The sequence below is a fragment of the Phaseolus vulgaris genome, chromosome 6, assembly GCF_051622355.1.
Source record: "Phaseolus vulgaris cultivar YP4 chromosome 6, ASM5162235v1, whole genome shotgun sequence".
NCBI lineage: Eukaryota > Viridiplantae > Streptophyta > Magnoliopsida > Fabales > Fabaceae > Phaseolus > Phaseolus vulgaris.
Window position 1 is genome coordinate 27,629,117 of NC_143503.1, and position 24,220 is coordinate 27,653,336.

Consider the following 24,220-nt stretch of genomic DNA (forward strand, 5'->3'; position numbering starts at 1 on the left):
TCGTCTAAAAGGAGATATCCTGACTCTCCTGAGATAATGGAATCATATAGATGAAGTTATTCAGGTGGTGAGAGTCGAAGGAGGTTCATATGAATGGGTAAGTTGTTTGAAAGATAATTAACTTGACCTGTTATATGAATTAACCCTGTCATACTAGGAGAGAGATGGTATTGAGATTAATTATGCGCATAGCTGTGTGGATTTCACAGTGATGTAGTATGACAGGTGCAGATCTCTGAGTCTAAGTCAACGCACGAGTCTTCCGGAAGTAGAGTCAAGTGTCTATGTGTTATGAGTCAGTAGAGGTCTGACATGTGAAAAGATGAATTATGAAATTTAATAGACACTTGATGATTTGAGAAATTGTATGAGAATTGATGAATTATGTTGATTAATTTGACATGAATTTATATAGAATTTTTTTTATATAGCTAGCTTACCCTGTTATTGTTTGTGTTTGTTTCTTTATCTGTGATGATCGTGTTTTACACGGGAGCAGATGAGATTGCAGGTAATAGAGCTCCTGAGTGAGCAGTTGGAGTATTGGATAGATTTACCTTTGAATGCTTTGTTTCTTTTGTTTTTTTTTTTAAAACTTTTGATGTATATGTTAATTCCCTATGAAGAGGGATATCTTTTTGAGATACAAATATGATAACCTAATATATGTTTACATGTTAATTAGATATTGTATGTATAATATATTAACAAAAGAAAAAAAAATAGGGATGTTACAATTTTGGTATCAGAGCTGTTCGAACCTTAGGAGACCTAAGGGTTATGGACTTGTTTATGTGTGGTTTATTTGGTTTGTTAGTAAAACTAAATAATTTAAAATTCTAAAGATTTATCCTAAATCTTTACTTTGTGTTTTATAGAAAATGGCTCCTAGACCTCCTACCCCTCCACAACCTTCTTCTGAGATGAACCAGATTGCCAGGGCTTTTGAGATGATGGCAAATGCTATCCAACAACAGAATATAACAATGGCTCAGAATCACCAGGCAACAATGCATCATTGGGAGAATGCTAGATCTGCTGCAGCAGCTTCCCATGTCAGTCAATCGCAGGAGCAGATGGGGCTGACAGAGTTCATGAGGCACAACCCGCCCAAGTTTAGTGGGAATGCCACTCCTGACCAAGCAGACCAATGGATCAGGGAGTTAGAGAAGATCTTTAGGGCAACCTCCTGCCCCGAGGATAAGAAATTGGTTTTTGCTACATATTTATTGTCTGGAGAAGCAGAGTTCTGGTGGATGGGAGCTCAACAAATGATGGAAGCCAGAGCTGAAGTTTTGGGCTAGGAGAGTTTCAGAGTGAGATTTCTGGAGAAATATTTTCCAGATAGTGCCAGATTTGCAAAGGAAGCTGAATTTCTCAGGTTGGAGCAAGGAGAGATGTCAGTAAATGCATATGCTGCTAGGTTTGAGTACCTAGCCAGATTCTACACCCAAGCTACCTCTGAGGCTTGGAGGTGTAGGAAGTTTGAAGAAGGTTTAAAGCATGAACTGAAGAAGACCATAGCACCTATGTGCATTAGGGAGTTTCATGCCTTAGTGGAGAAGGTGAAGATGGTGGAGACCCTGGAAAGGGGTGATTCTAGGGTGATTAGATCACACCCAGGAGGGTCTTTCAGTGGGAAGGCCAAGGTACAACATCAACAACACAAGCCTTATGCTAGACCTCCACAACATAAGGCAAGAGCATTTTCGCCTCAGTTTCAACAGCAACAACCATGGAAACCTAGATGTTTCTATTGTAGTGGACCACATACCACCAATACATGCCCCAAGGGGACTCCAGAGAAAAGATGTTTTACATGCCAAAAGATGGGACATTTTGCTAGAGATTGTCCTAACAAGAATAGGATGACTCTATCAGGCGGTTCTCAACAGTTTAGGAGTGAAGGCAATAGACCTCAGGCAGCAGGGAGAGTTTTTGCTATGACAGGAGCTGAAGCATCTCAGTCAGGTAACTTGGTACAAGGTGTTTGTTATATAGCTGGTAGATGTGTAAAAGCTTTGTTTGATTCTGGAGCAACACACTCCTTTGTGTCAAGTCTGTGTGTAGCTGAGTTGGGTCTTCCAGTTAAGGAATTGTCGTTTGAACTGCTGGTCTCTACACCTACATCAGGAAAAGTATTGACCTCTATAGTCTGTTCTGAATGTCCAGTAATAGTAGAGGGACGCAGGTTCAAAATAAATTTGATTTGTCTACCTCTTCAGGATCTGCATGTTATCCTAGGAATGGATTGGCTATCTGCCAATCACATTCTCATAGATTGTGGTCAACAGAAAATAGTGTTTTCAGATTCCAAGGAGTTAGATATGATGTCTGCTCAACATGTGTGGTCGGAATTGAAAGAAGGATCAAGATGTTTTGTAATCTTAACTCAGATGGAAGTTAAGAATGAAGAAGAAATGAGTAGTATACATGTGGTGAAGGATTTCATAGATGTATTTCCAGAAGAAATACCTGGATTACCTCCTAAGAGAGAAGTGGAATTCTCTATTGATTTGGTACCTGGAGCTGGACCAGTGTCAATGGGACCTTACAAAATGGCTCCAGCTGAGTTGATAGAACTAAAGAAACAAATTGAAGATTTGTTGGAAAAACAATTCATCAGGCCAAGTGTATCTCCATGGGGGGCTCCGGTGCTTCTAGTTAAAAAGAAAGATGGAGGGACTCGGTTGTGTGTAGATTACAGGCAGTTGAATAAGTTGACCATCAAGAACAAGTATCCTTTGCCCAGAATTGATGATTTGATGGATCAATTACATGGAGCCTCAGTGTTCTCAAAGATTGATTTGAGATCTGGATACCATCAGATTTTGGTAAAGGCTGAAGATGTTCAGAAGACAGCTTTTAGGTCTCGTTATGGACACTATGAGTATGTGGTGATGCCATTTGGAGTAACAAATGCTCCAGCTCTGTTCATGGACTACATGAATAGAATTTTCCGTCCTTTCTTGGATAAGTTTGTTGTAGTCTTTATAGACGACATACTTATTTATTCAAGGACCGATGAAGAACATGAAAAACATCTGAAGACAGTGTTGGAGATTCTGAGGGAGAAGCAATTATATGCTAAATTCTCTAAGTGTGAGTTTTGGCTAAAGGAAGTCAACTTCTTAGGGCATGTAATATCAACTCAGGGGATCTCTGTGGATCCAACCAAAGTGGAGGCATGCTTCAATGGGAACGCCCAAAGACAGTGACTGAAATAAAGAGTTTTGTGGGTCTAGCTGGCTATTATCGGAGGTTCATTGAAGATTTTTCCAGAGTAGTAGCTCCTTTGACACAGTTAACTCGCAAAGATCAACCTTTTGCTTGGACAGACAAATGTGAGCAAAGTTTCATAGAGCTGGAGAAAAGGTTAACTAGTGCTCCGGTGTTAGTGATTCCTGATACAGGAAAACCTTTTGAGGTTTATTGTGATGCTTCACTTCAGGGATTAGGATGTGTCTTAATGCAAGAGAAAAGAGCAGTTGCATATGCTTCAAGGCAACTTAAAGTTCATGAGAGAAACTATCCTACTCATGACTTAGAGTTGGCAGCTGTGGTGTTTGCTTTGAAGATTTGGAGGCATTATTTGTATGGAGCTCAGTTTCAAGTATTTAGTGATCATAAAAGCCTGAAATACTTATTTGATCAAAAAGAGTTGAATATGAGACAAAGAAGATGGATGGAGTTTTTGAAGGATTATGATTTCCAACTGATGTATCATCCAGGGAAGGCTAATGTCGTTGCAGATGCTTTGAGTAGAAAGTCAGTACAAGTGTCAGCCATGATGATTGAAGAACAAAAGTTGATTGAGCAGTTCAGAGATCTAAATTTGGGAGTGAAAGTTCATGTTGATCACATTAGTTGTAGTAAGTTAACTATAACTAATGATTTTCTTGGATTGATAAAGGAAAGGCAGTTAGAGGATCCTAGTCTGAAGCGTACTGTGGAATTACTAGGTACAACTCAAGCTAAGGACTTTGTGATGGGAGAAGATGGGATTTTGAGATTTAATGGTAGAATTTGCATACCTGCAAATGAAGAGCTGAAGAGAATGATTCTAGATGAGGGTCATAAGAGTCATCTTAGTCTACATCCTGGTATGAATAAGATGTACCAAGATTTGAAGGAGTCCTTTTGGTGGTCAGGCATGAAGAAAGAAATAGCTCAATATGTTGTTGCTTGCTTAACATGTCAGAAGGCAAAGGTAGAGCATCAGAGACCTGGTGGTTTGTTGCAGCAGTTAGATATTCCTGAGTGGAAATGGGATAGCGTTGCTATGGATTTTGTTACTCATTTACCAAGATCGGTAAGGGGTCATGATGCAGTCTGGGTAATAGTTGATCGACTGACAAAGAGTGCTCACTTTCTCCCAGTTAATTTGAGGATATCTATGGCCAAGTTGGCACAGTTGTACATCAAAGAGATTGTGAGATTACATGGAGTGCCTTCTAGTATTGTTTCAGATAGAGATCCCAGGTTTACTTCAAGGTTTTGGCAGACTCTACAAGATTCATTGGGAACTAGATTGAGAATGAGCTCTGCATATCATCCTCAAACAGATGGGCAGTCCGAGAGAACGATCCAATCCTTAGAAGATCTTTTGAGGACATGTGTATTGGATCATCTGGGAGGTTGGGATGAGATGTTGCCTCTGGTGGAGTTCACTTATAACAATAGTTATCATTCCAGTATTGGAATGGCACCATATGAAGCTTTGTATGGGAGGAAGTGCAGAACTCCTTTATGTTGGTATCAGGATGGTGAGAAAGTATTGGTTGGGCCAGAGTTACTTCAACAAACTACTGAGAAGGTGAAGCAGATACAAGACAAAATGAAAGCTTCTCAAAGTAGGCAGAAATCATATGCAGATCAGAGGAGAAAGCCTTTGGAATTTGCAGTTGGAGATCATGTGTTCATGAGAGTGACACCAACCAAGGGTGTAGGACGAGCTATCAGATCAAGGAAGTTATCTCCTAAGTTTATTGGACCATATCAAATCTTAAGGAAGATAGGTCCAGTGGCTTATGAGATTGCTCTACCTCCCCAATTAGCAAACCTGCATAATGTATTTCACGTATCACAGCTAAGGAAGTACATCACAGACCCTAGTCACGTGTTGGAAGTGGATAATGTGCAAATCAAGGATAACTTGTCTTTTGAAGCAAAACCAGTTAGGATTGAAGACCATCAGAGTAAACAGCTCAGAGGCAAGACCATCAATATGGTGAAGGTGGTGTGGGATGATAAATCTGGTGATTCAACTTGGGAATTAGAAGAAACCATTAGAGAAACCTATCCATATCTCTTTTCTAGTAAGTCAATTTTCGGGGACGAAAATTTTTCTTGTTGGGGAGAATGTAAGGGTCTAAAAAATAAGCTTAGAGTAGAAGTGGTATATTTTAAATGATACATGAATATTTTATTATTAAAATGAAATGACATATAAATAGAAAATTCAGTTATTCAGGTTTCATTTTAAAAGAACCACCATCTCTCTAAAAGTTTCCCTTTTCCTTTCCTCTCCCTTCTCTCTAAGATTCTGATCTCCTCGCTTATCAGTTTGGCGATCGGAGTCTGTCGTTGGACTCCTGGCAGCGAAGACTACAAGACTGCCCGATCAGAAGAGTAAGTTCAGTTTTGTTCCTCTTTTTCCTTTTCTCTCCATTCTCTCTAAGATTCTGATCTCCTTGCTTATCAGTTTGACGATCGGAGTCTGCCATTGGACTCCTGGCAGTGAATCCTATATGATTGCCCGATCAGAATCTCTTATAGAGTAAGTTCAATTTTTACCCTTCTCTGAGTCAAAGTTTTGAACTTGTAGATCAATCTCAATCTAAGTGTATGCATGTGCCTCTTTTAGTTTTAGGATTAGTCTTTAGTAGATCAGAGTCCTAGAGATATAGTTAGATTTTTTATCAGGACTCTGTGGTGCAGGTTAAGCTACTTTTGAAGATTTTGGTAGGTTTGGAGCTCTTCGTGAGCATATGCTCAAGTAAAGGTAAGGGATGCTAGTTTAAAATCTTCAATAGAACCATAGGTTAGAAGATTTGAATGTGAGTATGACGGGGTCAACAATTCCAGATTTTGTTGCAAGATTTCTTGTTCTGAGTGGATTGTAGTTTGATTGAAATTGAAAGTGTAGTGATTGAGAATTGGTTGTTTGATTTAAATGGTTTTGGAATTAGAAATCATATATATGTATAAATGGACATAATAACTCAATGATTCACTGAGAGTGATTGTATCATGCTGAACATAAACTGTCAATGTAATGTGTTGATTTATAGTTTAGGAATTGAATGAGATATTGACTTATAATCTAATAGGTATATTAAGTTATGCATAATTTTCTGCAGAATTTTCTGCATATTTCGCTCAAGCTAGCAAGTACTAGCTCAAGCTAAAAAAAAATTATGGGTGCTCTCTGGAGGATTTTAGCCCAAGCTAGCGACTTCTAGCTCAAGCTAAAAATTATGGGTGCTCTCTAGAGGATTTTAGCCCAAGCTAGCGACTTTTAGCCCAAGCTAAAAATTTTGGGTGCTCTCTGGAGGATTTTAGCCCAAGCTAGCGAATTTTAGCTCAAGCTAAAATTCTGGGTGCTCTCTGGAGGATTTTAGCTCAAGCTAGCGAATTCTAGCTCAAGCTAAAGTAAAAATAAAATAAAAGATAAAAAAAATATATATATATATATATATATATATTAAACTTTTTATTTATTTATTTGCTTTTAAGAGATTGATTTATTTATTTCTATATAGTTTTTCTTATAAAGTATGTAAACTTATATTTCATGTATAGTTAATTGAAAATCTCTTTAATTAGACATTTATATGATTAGTCAATGAATTGTTGTGTATTTTGGGAAATTCTAAACATTGGTATGATTTGATTGTTTAATGGTGGATATTATGAGGTTCAAAATATGAATTCTGATCGAGACATAGTATTTTCAGGAAAGAAAATACCGTGTTAAGATTGTTTAGGATGTGCATTGACTAGGGATTCGTCTAGAAGGAGATATCCTGACTCTCCTGAGATAATGGAATCATATAGATGAAGTTATTCAGGTGGTGAGAGTCGAAGGAGGTTCATATGAATGGGTAAGTTGTTTGAAAGATAATTAACTTGACCTGTTATATGAATTAACCCTGTCATACTAGGAGAGAGATGGTATTGAGATTAATTATGCGCATAGCTGTGTGGATTTCACAGTGATGTAGTATGACAAGTGCAGATCTCTGAGTCTAAGTCAACGCACGAGTCTTCCGGAAGTAGAGTCAAGTGTCTATGTGTTATGAGTCAGTAGAGGTCTGACATGTGAAAAGATGAATTATGAAATTTAATAGACACTTGATGATTTGAGAAATTGTATGAGAATTGATGAATTATGTTGATTAATTTGACATGAATTTATATAGAATTTTTTTTATATAGCTAGCTTACCCTGTTATTGTTTGTGTTTGTTTCTTTATCTGTGATGATCGTGTTTTACACGGGAGCAGATGAGATTGCAGGTAATAGAGCTCCTCAGTGAGCAGCTGGAGTATTGGATAGATTTACCTTTGAATGCTTTGTTTCTTTTGTTTTTTTTTTTTAAAAACTTTTGATGTATATGTTAATTCCCTATGAAGAGGGATATCTTTTTGAGATACAAATATGATAACCTAATATATGTTTACATGTTAATTAGATATTGTATGTATAATATATTAACAAAAGAAAAAAAAAAGGGATGTTACAAAATTGATACTCCCTATTTATCATACTTCTAATTACAATCATAACGTTTAAACCTATAATTGTTAATTTAATATCTTCAAGCTAATAACTATTAATTTAATATAATATTAAATTATAATATTTAAGATACATTCATCTAAACATATCTTTATAGGTTACTAAATATTATTATTATAAAATTTATTTATATTTCGTAATTATTATTTAATATATATTTAATAGTTTGAATTCAAAAAGATATATAAATACGTGATAAGAGCATGTATTCAATTCAACTTAACTATATAATATTTTTTTCTTATAGTTCAAACATTCATCCTAATGCATAGAGTTTTTGTAAACATCCTCTCTCTTTGGGATTTCTCACTAGAAAGAATTGGATCCATACTATACGGAAGTAATTTAAAGTCTCAATCTATTTCATATAAGAATAATTATCATTCATTAAATATATAATGTTCTTACAAAAAGGCGAGAAACACTCTTCAAACTAAGTATATTAACTTCTCAAGTTGAACTCTCAAATGGTATTCTTCAAATTGGACTATTCATGTTGGATGAGTCTGACTAGTTTATTAAGCTAGGCTAGATCCACTATATTTTTGGCTTATTCTCTTGGTCTCCTCTCACAGTTAGGTGTGTACCTGCAAAGCGTTCCGATGCCAAAGTTAGAAATGGTTCATATAATCATTAGATAAAATTCATTCTACTTACCTCTTAGACTGATGTCCTATTTATAACATCTTCTTATTGGACATATAACCTATTTGAGCCTTTATTTTTCATCCAATATTATTTTAAACACACCTATTAGTTTGAGTCTTATTAAATCGGACCTTTCTACCATATATATATATATATATATATATATATATATATATATATATATATATATATTTACTAAACCTTTCAACTATATTTTTCAATGCATCCTTTCGGTTATACCTTTCTACCCTAGCAGAAGACATATTAATCCTAATAAATATTCTGTTTGTAGATGAATGTGTTGTCATATAATTAGACAAATCATTGTTACCCATGTTATTAATAAATTAGTAAAAAAAATACTTATTACAATAATCTCAAATTATCTTTCTTTAATATTTTTCGTATACTTGATTATCTATTTTAATTTAAAAGCAACGTTAAACCACAATTTAAATTAATTATTCTAAATCTAAAATACAATTTGTATATTTGAAAATATTTATTTATAATATTTTTTTTTAATTATTATATTAACAAAGTAGAACAAGAAAATCAATTTTAATAATAAGTTAAATTTTGACCTGACAATCAAAGTTTTCATTGGCAACAAACATCACAACAATTAACCAAATCTTTGTTCTCGAAAAATTCTGACGACTTTGTTGAACTTTGATGGATACATTGACTTTAGATCATTATGTTTATTTCATCACTTAAAGATTTAATAACATGACATAATTAAACATTAATCACACACGCGCGTACACACGTGCATACACACGTACATACATGCTCACACACATGTATGTTACACCTATTTCTTATTTGAATTTAGGGAGATTTTGTGTTGACACTTACAGGTTAGCCTTGCACAAGAGAAAGTCATAAAAGTGTCAACCAAGTATGTATTGACGAGATGAAGTAAAAATATAAGTTGAAAATACACTTACATAAGATCATCATATGGAACCAAGGACAAAGATCCACAAGTTGAAAGATACGATGGCTTGTGAAAGAAGTTTTATGACATAGTTGAGCATGCTAGTAGGAAAAGTAATACAATAGAACTTTTACATAAACATCTTGACACTTTTGTGTCCCAATACAGCAAAAGTCTACAACAAACTAGAAGATTCCTATAGGTCGTGAACAACCAACTTCAAGTAATGATACGACCGCAATCAACATGACAAAAATTATGGTCCGAAAAGGTTTCCCGATGTAAAAAATACATCTAGTAGACGTTCCCATTAATTCAACTTTGATTAGTGAAATGAATTATTTCTATTATTATTATAAATATATTAAAAATCATATGTGAAATATAATTTTGGAATTTACAAACATTTAAATTAGTGGTTTTTGTAATAAAGTTATAAAGAAAAATCAAATTATATAATAAATTTAAAAAAAAATCAAAATGTGAAAACTTGTTTCATTAGTTGAAATCTAGAGGAGTTCACTTGTTGAATAAAAATTCCATCCTTAATCTTGCGTGACAAGTGTAGAATGACTTTAAAGTTGTATAGCATCTTGTCAATTTTATTCTCAAATTTATTAGGCAGGCAAAAACAAAGAAAAAAATGCATTTAAAGTCCAGGAATTAATACTAACCAAACATAAAAATATATTTAATTGTGTGTATTTTTCATTGATGTGATTATGCAGCCAACATCATCCTCACAAACTCTTCATAATCAACGAGGCCGTCACCATCTAAATCAGCCTCTTTCACCATTTGTGCCACTTCTTCCTCAGTCACCTTCTCTCCAATAGTTCTCATTACAGACCTCAACTGCACCCACACACATACACATTAACCCATTTTATTCAACAATTTAAATTAATTAACAAACACTCATAATTCTCCCATCAAATCAACAATTTAACCTCACTGGCTGATATATAACCATCTTGATCTTTGTCAAACACTCTGAAAGCTTCCTTCAGTTCCTCTTCTGCTTCACTTTCCTTCTCCCAATAATACAATACAATCAGCATGCATGATTCAAGGCTAGTTCATTTGTAATATGCATCTAAATCATGATTCAAGACTACAGTGTATGAAAATAAAGTTTTTTGAACTATGAGCATGTAATTTGTTTTGATGCACCTTCATTTTTCTGGCCATGAGATTCAAGAATTCTCCGAATTCTATGGTTCCGTTGCAGTCTGTATCCACTTCACTCATCATGATCTGCAACTCCTCCAGCGTTGGATTCTCATCTAGTGATCTGATCGCAGTGCCTAATTCTTCGATGTTTATGCAGCCTTTAACAGAACAGACATGGAATGAAGTGTATATAATCAAGAAAATTAAGAGAAAAATTCAGCAATGAAAAGAAAACTAAAAGTATTATATATGAGTAACTGGTTTTAATCAAGTAACCCAGAAACAGACTTAAAGAACACATACTTACCATCTCCATCTTTGTCAAAGAGACAAAAGGCCTCCAAAAACTCACCAATTTGTTCTTCCCTCAAGGTCTCCTTCATCCTCACTTTCTACAATAATACACAAATACCTAATTAACCTTCACCACAATACAAGCTCATTGCTCATATTATGCAGAGACGAGAGAGCATTCATGTCATATATATATATATATATATATATATATATATATATATATATATATATATATATATATATATATATATATATATATATATATATATATATATATTGTCTCTTTCAATTATTTATTTTTGAGGAAGATTCTACATGTTGGTATACACTTATTTTTGAGTTGTCTCAGTAAAACATAAAAGGAAAAAAATAAATAAAAAATAGAGAAATAATATATATACGCATAATACAAATATAAAAATAATGGAAAAACGAAATAAGATGATTGTATACATAAATTTAATAACTAAACTGAAAAAATGTGGTCGTTTTGACTAACTAGAGTCCATGTATTTGAACTGGACTGTTCAATTTGGTTTTCGTAAGAAAGAAGGTCAAGAATGTACCTAAGTTTGTAAACAACAATTAAATCATACGTACGACGTATAAGCGTTGAACTTCTTTTACACACACGTATCAAACGACTTACGACATATACATTCACATTTTATGAATAAAATTGTTTATTTAAATTTTGTATAATATAAAATATTATTAGAACAAGAGAATATTTTAAAAATGTTAATCAATAAATTAACTATCACTAAAATTGATGAATATTATATATAGTTATCATATTAAAATAACCATATATATTATTTTTGTAATTTTTTAAAGTATGTTAAAAACCTAAATATATAAAACACAATAAGTTGTATCTAATTAAAAAATCGTTTACTTCTTTTTGTTTATATGATGTTCGGGTAATTTAGAGTTTTGGTGAAATTAATTTCTTTTTGTCTGTAAAAATTGAAGATATAAAGGAAATTGTTATAACCACAAATTAATAAATATGGTTAGATTGTATACTTAAATTAATTTTATTTATATACTTAGATTAAGATATATATTTTGCTTAAAATATGAAAATTAATTTTTCAACTTTAAGACAAACAAGTAATTTATAGTGAACAAAATATAATGAAATTAAAGTGGAGAAATGTGAGTTGTAGCATTCGGAAATTAACATAAGAAGTTGACCAAAAGGCAGGGAAAGTGGAAAAATGAATTGTACCCACAAAAATTAATGACACTCCTTAAGAGTATTATTAATACAGAAATTATTTTGATAAAAATACTCAATTATCTTTTTAACAAATTCAATTTTATTAGAAAAGTTAAAATATAAATTTATATTATTATTTAAGCAGGAGAAAAACAAATAAGACAATATAAAAAAATCATTAATTAGAAACCAATTTTAGAGACAAAAAATAATTAATTGGTATAGTGACCAAATTAGAGACCATTTTGAAAACTAAATTTTTTTTTATTTCTAAATTAATTTTTATTATTATTAAATAGTTTTTAAATTGGTATTTAATTAGTTAACAACTTTTTTCTACCAAATTTAGAATATAAATAATTAGTAATTAAAACTTTGATAATTAATTATATACAAATTTAAAAATCATTTAATAATAATATAAATTAATTTAAAAATTAAAATTATTTTTAATCCGTAAATAATATCTAATTTAATCAGTATAATAATTAATTATTTATTTTATAAAATAAATTTCTATTTAAATTTTTCTCAATAGCGAGAGCATTGTCAAGTTTAGTTGTGAAAAAGTCATGGAGAAGGGGAAAATTAGTCCTTAAAAAGTGGGGGATTTGATGGTTGGCGTATTCTATAAGTTTAGTTTTAGCCATAGACTTTAAAGGCACACGATGTCGTTTCATGTAGGTTACTTTCTTCTAAATAAACATTCAATCAATGCCAGTACCTTTTTTCAAACTCAGATTTCTTACTTTCTTGGCCAAATCAATTTCAGTCAAACTTTTGGAAAAACATATTTTATCCTCTTTTTTTCGTAAATAATTATTGATTATATCAGTCGTTTGAATATTAATTATTGATTATTTTTTTTGTAAATTTCAGTCGTTTCAAGTATTAATTATTGATTGTTTTACTGTATCCTACTTTTTTTCGTAAATAATTATAAAAATATTGATTGTTTATGGCGGTAAATATGAATATGCAGATACATGTATTCCAACAATTGACTTTGATTTTTATTCAGTCATTATAGCGTGTCTTTACCGGGATTTGGATAACCTATGTTTTAAAAAAATGACATATAGTTTGTCTATCATCGATCTGCATCAAAAATTTATTTGACTGACAAACTTATTATAAAAAATTTAAAAGACAAATGATCTATGGTATTATTCGCAGAAATAAATTCCATTAATAATTACAAATTTATAAAATTATTATGTAATATATATATATATATATATATATATATATTAATTAGTATATTGATAAAATTCAGTAATATTTTGTAACAAAATAAACGATTATGCACTTTAATATCATATTTTTTCAAAAATTTATTAACATATTTTTTTATAAAGTGAATATGAACGATTTATTATGTATTAATTTTATAATTATAGGAGAAGATAGAGATAAAAGAGTTAAAGAAAAATTAAAAATTAAAAATAAGATGAAAAAATAAAATTAAAACATTGAAAATTTATCCGAACTCACTCAAATAATATCATTCCAAAGGACTCGCCTCTTAAAACAACTTATTAGTTTTAATTCATTAAACTTATCATAAAAATAGTCGTATAACATGTTAATATATATATATATATTAAATTCATAAAAAAATATAACATGTTAAAATTTTATTTTATAACATTATCCATAAACAAAATATAAGGTTATTTTTTAATAATTTTATAAATTTGACATTTTATGGTGAACATACTTAATAAATATATATATAATAACATATTTAACATAAAAATATTATGAAAAAATTATTTTTTATTATTTGTTGGTTTAGTTTTAAAATACCTTTTGAATCATTAAAATTCTGAAAATATAGAATGGCCTAAATATATGTAAGGGAAGTTATAAGATCATGTCACAAAAACTCATCTATTATTGCCATTATTCACCTACCAAAGAAACGAATTCAAGTAGGTACATTTTCTAATTAATTAGTCTTTAGTTAATTAAAAAAATTATGTAATACAATAAGCCGTACCCATGTTTATGTATTGGTGTAACCATCAACGAGCATTAGCCTTGTCGGAGGGTGAAATGAATGGCGGTCCAGTTATGTTATTTAAGTACATAACTAAATTTAGTCTAGTCCTTTTATGAAGAGTTCTAGCTTTTTTTTATGTGATTATTTTTTTTCACATAATCATAAAAGATGCATAAATATAAATATTTTTTTATTACTTTTAGTTGTAGGATGTCCAGAACTATGATGAATTTATTGGCTTGATCAAACAGTCTCGTAATTCAACAGCATGTGCATAATTAAGAACACAACAAGTTTTGCATAAGTTTTACGATTGTGAGGGATTCAAGGAGATTAGAAACCAGTTACGCTTTTGGTGGGGTATTAGCAGACTCCCATGAACATCTAGAAAATGTTTCATTAGTCCGATTCCCTGCCACCTCAGATATTGGTACAGCGTTTGTTATATCCTCTAAGTCATCTTTGCTGAGCTTCACTTCCAGTGAACCAATATTACTATCAAGATTTTTTATCTTGGTTGTTCCTACAACACATAACAATTACAGAAAGTTAATTCACAGGAAAAACACAATTCATATTATGAGCTCATTTCCAAACAAAATGCATTTTCAAATTTGATTCAGGTACAACAAATGCTCACCGGGGATGGGTACCACATCATCTCCTTGACCAAGAATCCATGCGAGAGCAAGTTGTGAAGCTGTATGTCCGTGCTTCTCTGCCAACTTTTCAATCCTAGAATATAAGATTTTGTTCTTCTCTAAGTTCTCCCCTTGGAACCTTGGTAGGAATGCCTGCGGAAAGAAATGTTGGTGAACAATGAACAAGTTCAACTGTCACCAGAAGGATAAGAATTAAGCCCATACCTGAAAACCGTTTTCAGGTAAACTTTCTGTGACAGCCTTGCCACCAAAAAATCCATTCCCAAGGGGACTATATGGCACTATTCCGATTCCAAGCTCCCTGTCAGTGTTGTCACCAAAGTCATATAATCAAGATTCACGAAGGAAGTGAAAGAAATAACTTGGTCGAGTGTACACAAAGTAGAAGGGTTGCAATCGAAGCAACTGAAGCTATTTGATCAAAAGTTTATCTGTAGAAAATAAACAAATTTCTTCGATTGAAAGAAATTGGTTCCTAACCATTCATGTTTTCTATAATTGATAATTTATATGCGAAGGTTATAATATAATAATCTGAATGGCTGGATAATGAACTACACACGGTGCAGTTCAACTGTACAAGACATTTGTTCAAAGATGTCACAGAATAAACTACGGTATGTAGCTGCCTTTTCTGAAACCATTAGAGATATATAACCATAAACCAAATGATTCAACAAACAATTTTGAATTTGTCTCAAAATATTAATAGACTGCAAAACAAAGAGACCAAATAAAGGCTGTAGAAACCAGATAGGAATCCTCAGTTACATAGAATAATTAAAGTTAGTGACTAAGAGGCTGAGATAATTAGAAAAGAATGCTGCTTGTAAACAAGAAAAACAAGAAAAAGGTTTGAGGGAAAGATTTTATCCTGTGATTGAAGAGGGAATTCAGATTGTTACGGGAGAGTTCAGGTCTCTCGAAAGTCCTAGGAGTCATTTGTACATTTTTCTGCTAATAGGAGCTTTTCTCTCTACAATCAGAGACACAATGGAGAAGTACCTGCAAAGTGGAATAATATCTTGCTCAATTTCACGAGTCCAGAGAGACCACTCCATTTGCACACAAGTGATGGGATGAACTGCATGTGCCCTCCTAATTGTGTCAGGGCTGGCTTCTGACAATCCTATGTACCTTATCTTCCCCTCTTGCACCAGCTTTTTGAGCTCACCCATCTGTCATTCAAAGAAAACCCAACACCATATAAATCACAGAGTCACCACATGAATCTCACATCAAGAAGTCGAAAAAAGTGTTTGATGGCACACTCACAGTGTCCTCGATTGGTACAGAGGTGTCAACACGGTGCTGATAATACAGATCAATGTAGCTCACACCAAGGCGTTGGAGGCTTCCCTCGCAACAGGATCGAACGTATTCAGGAGAACCGTTCACTATCACATTATCCGAAACCTTTTTGACAACCCCAAACTTGGTGGCAATCTGAATTTGATCACGAGGGAGTTCCCTGAGCGCCTGAGAGTTTATCAAAATCTGATGTTAGTTTACACTGTCGATTGTTATTTGATAAAGTGAAACAGACATGTTAAAAGTGTTAAGGTTGTTAACCTTTCCGACCAAAACTTCATTGACATGTGGTCCATAAATATCTGAAGTATCAAAGAAAGTGATCCCTTTGCTGAAAGCGTATTTGATCAAAGAGATGCCAAATTCTTCAGGAACAGGATCATTGTAAACTCCACTTAGGCCCATACACCCAAATCCTAACTTAGAAACCTTATAAAGAAAATGAATGGAACAAGACAAGGAAGACAGCAGATGAGAAGGAGTATTTGAGAGAAGCATATCAAATAAAAAATTCAACAACACAAAAACTAACCTCCAGGCCTTGGCTTCCAAGCTTCACTCGAGGAATATCTGCCATGTTTTCTGTTCCTCTGCAAATTTCTCTACAAATGTTCCAACTCACTCTCTTTCTTCTATTAGTCTTCACCTGCAAGTGCCGTGGGGTTGATGAACCTGACTCCTTTTATCAACATCAACTTGTTTGTAGAAAACTGTGTTGTCAAATAATTAGACAAATCATTGTTATACGTGTGAAACATTGACTGCACCATTACCTGGCACAACGCAACAAAAAGTAATTACCCACCAACTTGAATTCCTAAATAATTTCCCTATTATTTATATATATAAATAATTATAAAATCATAACTAATATTTATAAATAATAATAAATATATTACTAATATATGCATACTATTTACATTATAAAACTAATAATATTAATTATATTAATAGTATTAACAATATTAGTGATATAAATAATATAAATAATATGAATAATATTAATAATATATAATATCTAATAATTTATATATATAGGAGATTTTTTATTTAATTGTTCTTAATTTTTTATTTTTTTATCTTTATATTAATATTTAATTTTATTATTATATTATTGGTATTGCGTCATTTCTTATTTTTTTTAAATATATTAAAATAATTATCAAAAACAGTTTTGAATGTAGAACCATTTTTTTAATTTAATTTTTTAAAATATATCTTCATGTTTTCAATTTTCAAGGAGATCTTTGCTTTCCAATTTGAATTTTTTAGATTTTATCACCATTTTTTTTTCTTAGTTCTTTCTCACCTTATCTCTCTTATTTCTCAAATCTCTTAAAACACAATAACATGACTCTCATTCCTTGTGTGGGATTCTCATACTTTATGTAGGTCTCTCATACTCTTTGGGTCTCTCATACGTTCGAATACACATAAATCTATATTTTATTTAAATTAATATAAATATACAAACAATAATAGTAAAAATAAAAAATATGTGGATGCGCTTCCTTCTAGTATTAATAATATTTAATAATATTAATAATATTAATAAATAATATTAATAATATTGATAATATTATTAATATTATTAATTAATGATATTTAATAATATTATTATAATAATTAATAATGTTATTAATTTGAATAATAATATAAATGATATTAAATATATTAGTAATATTAATAATGTTTATATTAATATTAATAATCATACTACTTTATACCTATATATAAAGGGGATTCCCTATTATAACCATTTTTTGGTGTACACAATTTTTTTTTGATTCTACCCTTATTTAATATATGTCTTTTTATTAATACAATGGATTGTCATTTCATATAATTACTTAAAAAAATATTTAATTCTTTAAATTAATATTAATGTACAGTTTTTATATTACTCCTCTAGGCTTCCCTTAATTCCTCATTTTAAGGCAACAAAGAGAGCATACTCTTGCACATTTCCACACCAAATCTCACTTATAAAATAAAATAACCTCTACTTTCAATTACTCTCTACACTCTATTTTTTTACTTCTCAATTTCGACTCATCCAAAATTATTTCTGTATATATGCTACATTTCTATTATCGTGAAAATTGAGTAAAAGAAGAAAATGTGGATAGACAGACGTAATTGCGCCTGTTTTTCCACCAGTAAATATAATAATAATTATAACATGATAATCAAAATTGTTTAATGTAATGGTTAAAGTTTCTTTGATCATCCAAAGAACTTGAGTTCGAGTTCCACCTTTATTTCTAATATTAATTATAATTATAATAATATATATAATAATTGTTAATGTGAATAATAATCCTAAAAATAACATAAATAATATTTGTAAATAATAATTAAAAATTTAAAAATAAAAGATGCCGAATGAATTATTAAGTTGGTGGATGGTGGTGTAATAACGTATGCATAATATAATTATGCATCCATCATTGACTTAAATATTTAAGAGCCAAATGAACAATCATTAACGTGTCTTATAGTAAAGAAAGAAAGAAAAACTTGAGTGCACATTGGGATACCTAAAAAAATTAATGAGCAAACACTCACCTCAAGGTGTATGTTACATTATTCATTGTTTTTTGTTACATCACACAGCAAACTAGAAACTTGAACCGACCAAACATTCACCAATCATGGAGAGGCCATAATTGAATTGGATTCATTAAATTCAACTCGCATATTCAAATACTCGTACTATGGATTTTGCATACTATGACCAACGTCTATTTCATTACTTAAATATTTAATAACATGGCATAATATTAAACACTGATACAATAGAAGTACCAAATGATCTACCACCCTTAATCAATTTTCCTTCTCCCAACCATACTTAGCAGATATATTCTTAACGAAATTTTTGCTAATTCATTATCATCATTCGAAATTCTAAACCCTAAATCTTAACGTCTAATTAGATAAACCTACGCCTATAGTTATAAGAAAATAAGAATATAAGAAAATAAGAATGAAAAAGAATGAATTTTTTTACATTTATTTCTATTTGGTTCACTTATATGCCGATAAAGTTTATAGTGGTCAAAATGAATTTTTTTTTATCAACAAAGAATAAAATTAAATTAAGAGGGATACAAAAGGGTATCTCAACCCTTTTACAGTGGTTAACACATGACTACATAGACCTGCCCTATAAGTTTCAAGTTAGGTAATATATAACTTACGAGTTGGGCTTCTAGAACTGAATATAGTTAGGGTATATAACTTATAAGTTCCATTTTAGATTCAAAGTTATACTTTTAAAGAGTTGAGGTTTGTTAGGTATTAAAATTATAAGTTAGGTCTTTATAAATTAAAGATTTTAGATTTCTCAGTTATTAAATTATAAGTTGGCCTTTTAGAGTTATAAGGGTTTGAGCTTGCTAGTTAGGATTCTAGCTTTAAAGAAAAAATAAAAATTATAATAATGTAGTATGACAGTGTTTTAAATTTGTTAATATAATAAATTTGAAATCCTATAAAAAAAATTAAGAATCATTTAAGTTAATAATCAACTATCTGGTTTAGAGTTTAGGGTAATAGGCTATGGAAAAGTCTCTGGGTCTCAATTGTTTGGTGTATATGGAAGCATAGAAACAAGGTTATTTTTAACCAAGCAAAGGTAGACGCAGAGGAAATATTCACTTTGGCACAAGTACAATCTTGGGTATGGTTGAAACATAAAGAAAGAAAAGTTACTTTCTCTTTTTCTGATTGGATTGTATCACCTTTAACTTGTATTAACATGGTAACAAAATAATTTAGATTGCTGCAAAGTGAGTAACTATTTTGGTCAATACGTAAGGCATGTGAGGCTGTGAGGTGTCAACAAAATAGTTTTAATTATTAACACGTATTGATATGGCATGTTTTCTGTATCTGTGAATTAGTTGAGAGGTGTGGAAGGTAGTTTTTCTTGTTGCAGGTAAACCAGGAATGGAGCATAATAACATGCATCTTAGGAGAAAGTAGAGGGAAAGCTTTTGAAAGATTTTATGGGAGTTTGGTGGTTGATGGTCCTGGAGGCAAGGTTTAAGTAACTATACACTGTGGTTCAATAAATACAGTGTGGAGTATGACGTAAGTTGGGCTTGTAAGCTGCTGGTTAATGTATGCAAAGCTGTAGAGGAGGAGTAGTAGTAGTGTACGTGTTCTCGCTTTTTCATTAAGCTGCAGTTTTTTGGCGTTTTGTGTTTGGACTAGAACGTGGAGGACTTGTTTCAAGCAGCTGAAGCATAGGTTCGATTGAATATATAGGTAGTGGTAAGGTGGTCCGTTTTAAGCGTGCCAATCATTCTTTGTATTTGTATTTCTGCATGATTGTGAAGGCTTAAGTTCTTTTGGGGACATGTAGGATGGGGCTGAGATTTTGCCCAGCAGCTGTTACAATTCTCACCTCTGTTTTTTACTTTTCTTTGTTTTTAAAGTTGTTTGTTAAGTTGTTGTATAAGGTTGGGACATTCCGTATCCATTTTAATTTTATTTATTTATTTTTTGTTAAAAAAAATTAGCTGGTTTACACCGATATTTTTTTTGTAAAGACTGTTTTACAATTTGATACTGTTGTTACTTGATTATTTTTCATAAAAAAGAGAATAAATTTGAATGGCAGCAAACATGAGTTGTATAGCTTTCATTTATGATATATGTTCCTTAAAAAACTATAACATCATATAATTTGTCTTGTATATGAGAGAAAATTGAAAATATGAACGAGATAATAAATATAAAAAAATAATAACAAATTTTATTTGATTTAAATGACTTTTTTTTTCAGTATATATAAGATGAAACAAAACCCTGGTACGAATTCGTATCTACCTCTTTTCTGTTTGTTCTCTCTCTTTCTTTATAACTCTTGTTGTCTTCTTCCTCTTTCTTTCTTATGCTCTTTTATTTTCTGTATTAAAATATGGTCAGTTAATCTCTGAGAAAAATGTGGTATTGTTCTAAAACAATGCGGATTTTACAGTATAATTATTTGCTACCGATTTTCGATTACAATACATCATCCAAAATTAAAGATGGTGCATGCCGCGAAGCATATACGATGAATGAATGAATAAAGAAAAAATATTTTTCCTTGTCCACCATCAAAGCCGGCTTCATAATGTCTCATACTCTCATCTCATCCAAGTCAACAAAATGACAAAGCGATGTGATTATTGTTTACGTAAACACTCCCAAAAGATTCATTCTATAAAACCACCAAATAAACTTGAGCATCATAGAGCCTTGGCATTGCGCACCCAAATCTAGAGGCAAAGACATAGGAGCTATAGGGTCATCGATGGAGTTTCCTCCGAACCTTTTGCCAGACGAGGCGAGCCCAGAATGGTTAAACAAAGGAGACAATGCGTGGCAGTTAATGGCAGCGACGGTGGTGGGTCTCCAAAGCATTCCAGGGCTGGTTATTCTCTACGGAAGCCTTGTGAAAAAAACATGGGCCGTTAACTCCGCTTTCATGGCCTTCTACGCATTCCCGGCGGTTCTTCTCTGCTGGGTGGGGTGGGGTTTCCGCATGTCATTCGGCCAGAAAATGGTGTTCTTCTTGGGGAAACCAGGGGTGGCGCTGGACCAGGACTTTCTTCTTGGGAAAGCGTTTCTGGGGCTCTTTCCCACCGCTACCATGGTGTTTTTTCAGGGCGTGTTTGCGGGGATTACTTTGATCCTCATAGCTGGGGCGTTACTCGGGAGAATGAACATCCGTGCATGGATGCTGTTTGTTCCTCTTTGGCTTACTTGTTCCTACACAGTCACCGCGTTTAGCATTTGGTGCCCCGAAGGGTGGTTGGCGCAGCTTGGGGTTATTGATTTCTCTGGAGGTTATGTTATCCACCTCTCTGCCGGAGTAGCAGGTTACACTGCAGCTTATTGGGTGGGTCTGCATTTCCTCTTACTCAACTTTCTCCATTTTGTAGTTTTTTAAAAAAAATTAAACTTTTTGAAATATGCATTTATTTACGATGAAGAAGAATCTAAGACTAAGGTATACGAGGTTGTTGAATAGGTGGGTCCGAGATGTGAGAAGGAGAGAGAAAGGTTTCCATCAAACAACATGATAGTAGGGCTTGCAGGCGCAGGCCTGCTGTGGATGGGTTGGAGTGGGTTCAACGGTGGAGGGCCGTTTGCGGTGAGCACGGTGGCGTCTCTGGCCGTCCTTAACACACACGTGTGTGCTGCTGCTAGCATCATGATGTGGGTTCTACTTGACACTTTCTACTTTGGTAAGCCCACCGTGTTCGGAGCCATACAAGGCATGATCACGGGCCTCGTTTGCATCACACCTGCCGCAGGTACACACACGCATGAACCTTTTTTCCTAAACCTTTTTTAAGGTTTTTCTTCCTTCAAACTTCCACCAACATATGTGAAGTGAAACAGGAGTTGTACAGGGGTGGGCAGTGATCTTGATGGGTTTGATCTCGGGAAGCGTTCCCTGGTACACAATGATGATCCTCCATGACAAGGTACCTTTCTTGAACCAAATCGACGACCCCATGGCGGTGTTCCACACCCACGCCGTCGCCGGTGCTCTCGGCGGCATCCTCACCGGCCTCTTCGCCGTCCCTAAACTGTGCCGTCTCTTCTACATGGTCCCCGATTGGGAAAAATACATTGGCCTGGCCTATGGCCTCCAGAATGGTGCAACTGGAGCGGGTTTAAGACAAATGGGCATCCAAGTGGGGGCCATAGTTTTCGTGATCATCTTCAACTTCGTTACGACAAGCTTGATTTGCTTGCTGGTGGGAGCCATTGTACCTCTGAGGCTTCACACCGATGCGCTGCAAATGGGTGACAAGGCAGTGCATGGGGAAGAGGCTTTCGCTTTGAATGCTGACCCTGCCAAGTTTGAGAGCCTCAACCACAACAAAATTTACGATACACAAGACTTTTCCTTCGTTAGAGAGCCAAGAGCATTGACTCAACTTCAAATGGTATAAGTCAAGAAAAAAAGAAAATGTTAACTCATGCATGTTTTGTTTCAATACGTTGTCTTGGATGGCGCAATCACCTTTCTACATCTTGAATTATCCACCAATTTGGAACTCTATCCTACCAATTTTGGCTCATCTTCCTGCTCACTAAAATTCGTGTTTCCCAATTTAAATTCGCGTTCATTGTTAACGAATGAGGCTTGGTAGTTGCAGAGAAAATTTGAAGCTGATTTTGACTTCATACTAAAGGAAATTAATTAGTGATAAGGATTTTAGCGCTATGAAACTTATGGAATGCTACGTGTTACTGTTCCAATGAAGAATGATTTCCATTTTTTTTCTCCACTTAAAATGGTAATGTTTATCCACTTGTTGATTCTAGTTTAGACAGCTATCGCTAAAAAAATCAGAAAGAAAGAAGGAGGTAGATAAAAGAAACAAGAGAAATAAAGGGAAAATAAAAATGTTTTGGTTTAGTTTAAGAAAAGTATAAGAAGTTAAACTCATTTGGATAAAATTCTAAAACATTATGTCAATTTATTTTTTAAATTCAAAATATTGAAATACAAAGATACTCAAATTTTCTCGCAAAGACTCTAAACTATTTGTAATGCCTTTTTTTTATAGTTTTATATAAAAAAAAATCTCTTAAAAAAAAATATTGAGAGAACTCTTCAATAACAACAAATTCTTTTGATCTTAATTAATTATTGGTTTTAATATGACTATATATCTAACATCGCATAATCACTTATAATATAATCTTTCTTTTTAGTAAGCAATCCTAGATTTTTTAATCATTTTTTTATAAATCTTTGTGTTTTAGTCTTGAGTAGTTGGGTCTCATAACTCAAGTTTAGCTAAGAGTAATTGCGATTCAAATAATACTCAAATGTTTAGCTAACTTTGTTTCAAATAATATTTTATCATAGTTAGGAGTGGCTAGATTTCAAACAATAATTTATATTATTTGGGAGTGATTGTTGGAGATCCCACATCGACTAGAGATTAGAGCCTTTGATTGTATATAAGTGGGTGCAAACCTCATCCCATTGAGCCGGTTTTATAGGGTTGAGTTAGGCTTAAAGTCCATTTCGTAATAGTGATTGTGATCTAAATAATATTTGTTCTTAGTAAGAAGTGGTTGGGTTCAAATAGTATTTACTTTGTAACTTGTAGTGTTAGTGTGTCTTAGTG

The 24,220-nt window shown here is 32.6% G+C and overlaps 3 protein-coding genes and 1 pseudogene across 3 annotated transcripts; 2 read left to right on the plus strand and 2 right to left on the minus strand.

The window, feature by feature from the left end:
* The first annotated feature begins 935 nt into the window (after window positions 1-935).
* Window positions 936-3,028, plus strand: LOC150027327 (uncharacterized; annotated as a pseudogene).
* Window positions 3,029-8,164: 5,136 nt separating this feature from the next.
* On the minus strand, window positions 8,165-11,036 carry LOC137831785 (calmodulin). Its single transcript, XM_068639594.2, has 5 exons — window positions 10,875-11,036; window positions 10,568-10,725; window positions 10,345-10,425; window positions 10,069-10,249; window positions 8,165-8,390 (listed from the first exon to the last, which is right to left on the minus strand). Exons 1-4 carry the CDS (start codon window positions 10,948-10,950, stop codon window positions 10,115-10,117), a joined length of 450 nt encoding a protein of 149 aa, XP_068495695.1. The 5' UTR covers window positions 10,951-11,036; the 3' UTR covers window positions 8,165-8,390; window positions 10,069-10,114.
* Window positions 11,037-14,311: 3,275 nt separating this feature from the next.
* LOC137831788 (putative aldo-keto reductase 1) lies at window positions 14,312-16,784 on the minus strand. The gene is made up of 7 exons (XM_068639597.2): window positions 16,600-16,784; window positions 16,329-16,496; window positions 16,032-16,235; window positions 15,762-15,934; window positions 14,961-15,057; window positions 14,735-14,888; window positions 14,312-14,617 (listed from the first exon to the last, which is right to left on the minus strand). Exons 1-7 carry the CDS (start codon window positions 16,642-16,644, stop codon window positions 14,439-14,441), a joined length of 1,020 nt encoding a protein of 339 aa, XP_068495698.1. The 5' UTR covers window positions 16,645-16,784; the 3' UTR covers window positions 14,312-14,438.
* Window positions 16,785-21,339: 4,555 nt separating this feature from the next.
* Window positions 21,340-23,228, plus strand: LOC137831787 (ammonium transporter 2 member 4). The gene is made up of 3 exons (XM_068639596.2): window positions 21,340-21,963; window positions 22,096-22,381; window positions 22,470-23,228. The coding sequence occupies exons 1-3, from the start codon at window positions 21,376-21,378 to the stop codon at window positions 23,027-23,029; spliced, it is 1,434 nt and encodes a 477-aa protein (XP_068495697.1). The 5' UTR covers window positions 21,340-21,375; the 3' UTR covers window positions 23,030-23,228.
* Window positions 23,229-24,220: the final 992 nt, after the last annotated feature.

Excerpts from the sequence above, each read along its gene's own strand:
- LOC137831785 (XM_068639594.2), bottom strand. The coding sequence starts at position 10,950 with ATGAAGGAGACCTTGAGGGAAGAACAAATTGGTGAGTTTTTGGAGGCC. Across the intron at positions 10,426-10,567 it reads TCATGGCCAGAAAAATGAAG|GAAAGTGAAGCAGAAGAGGA; the intron begins GTGCATCAAAAC and ends TATTGGGAGAAG. Across the intron at positions 10,250-10,344 it reads GTTATATATCAGCCAGTGAG|TTGAGGTCTGTAATGAGAAC; the intron begins GTTAAATTGTTG and ends GTGTGGGTGCAG.
- LOC137831788 (XM_068639597.2), bottom strand. The coding sequence starts at position 16,644 with ATGGCAGATATTCCTCGAGTGAAGCTTGGAAGCCAAGGCCTGGAG. Across the intron at positions 14,889-14,960 it reads TACCTGAAAACGGTTTTCAG|GCATTCCTACCAAGGTTCCA; the intron begins GTATGGGCTTAA and ends TTCTTTCCGCAG. Across the intron at positions 14,618-14,734 it reads TGATGTGGTACCCATCCCCG|GAACAACCAAGATAAAAAAT; the intron begins GTGAGCATTTGT and ends TATGTGTTGTAG.
- LOC137831787 (XM_068639596.2), top strand. The coding sequence starts at position 21,376 with ATGGAGTTTCCTCCGAACCTTTTGCCAGACGAGGCGAGCCCAGAATGG. Across the intron at positions 21,964-22,095 it reads GTTACACTGCAGCTTATTGG|GTGGGTCCGAGATGTGAGAA; the intron begins GTGGGTCTGCAT and ends GTTGTTGAATAG. Across the intron at positions 22,382-22,469 it reads TTGCATCACACCTGCCGCAG|GAGTTGTACAGGGGTGGGCA; the intron begins GTACACACACGC and ends GAAGTGAAACAG.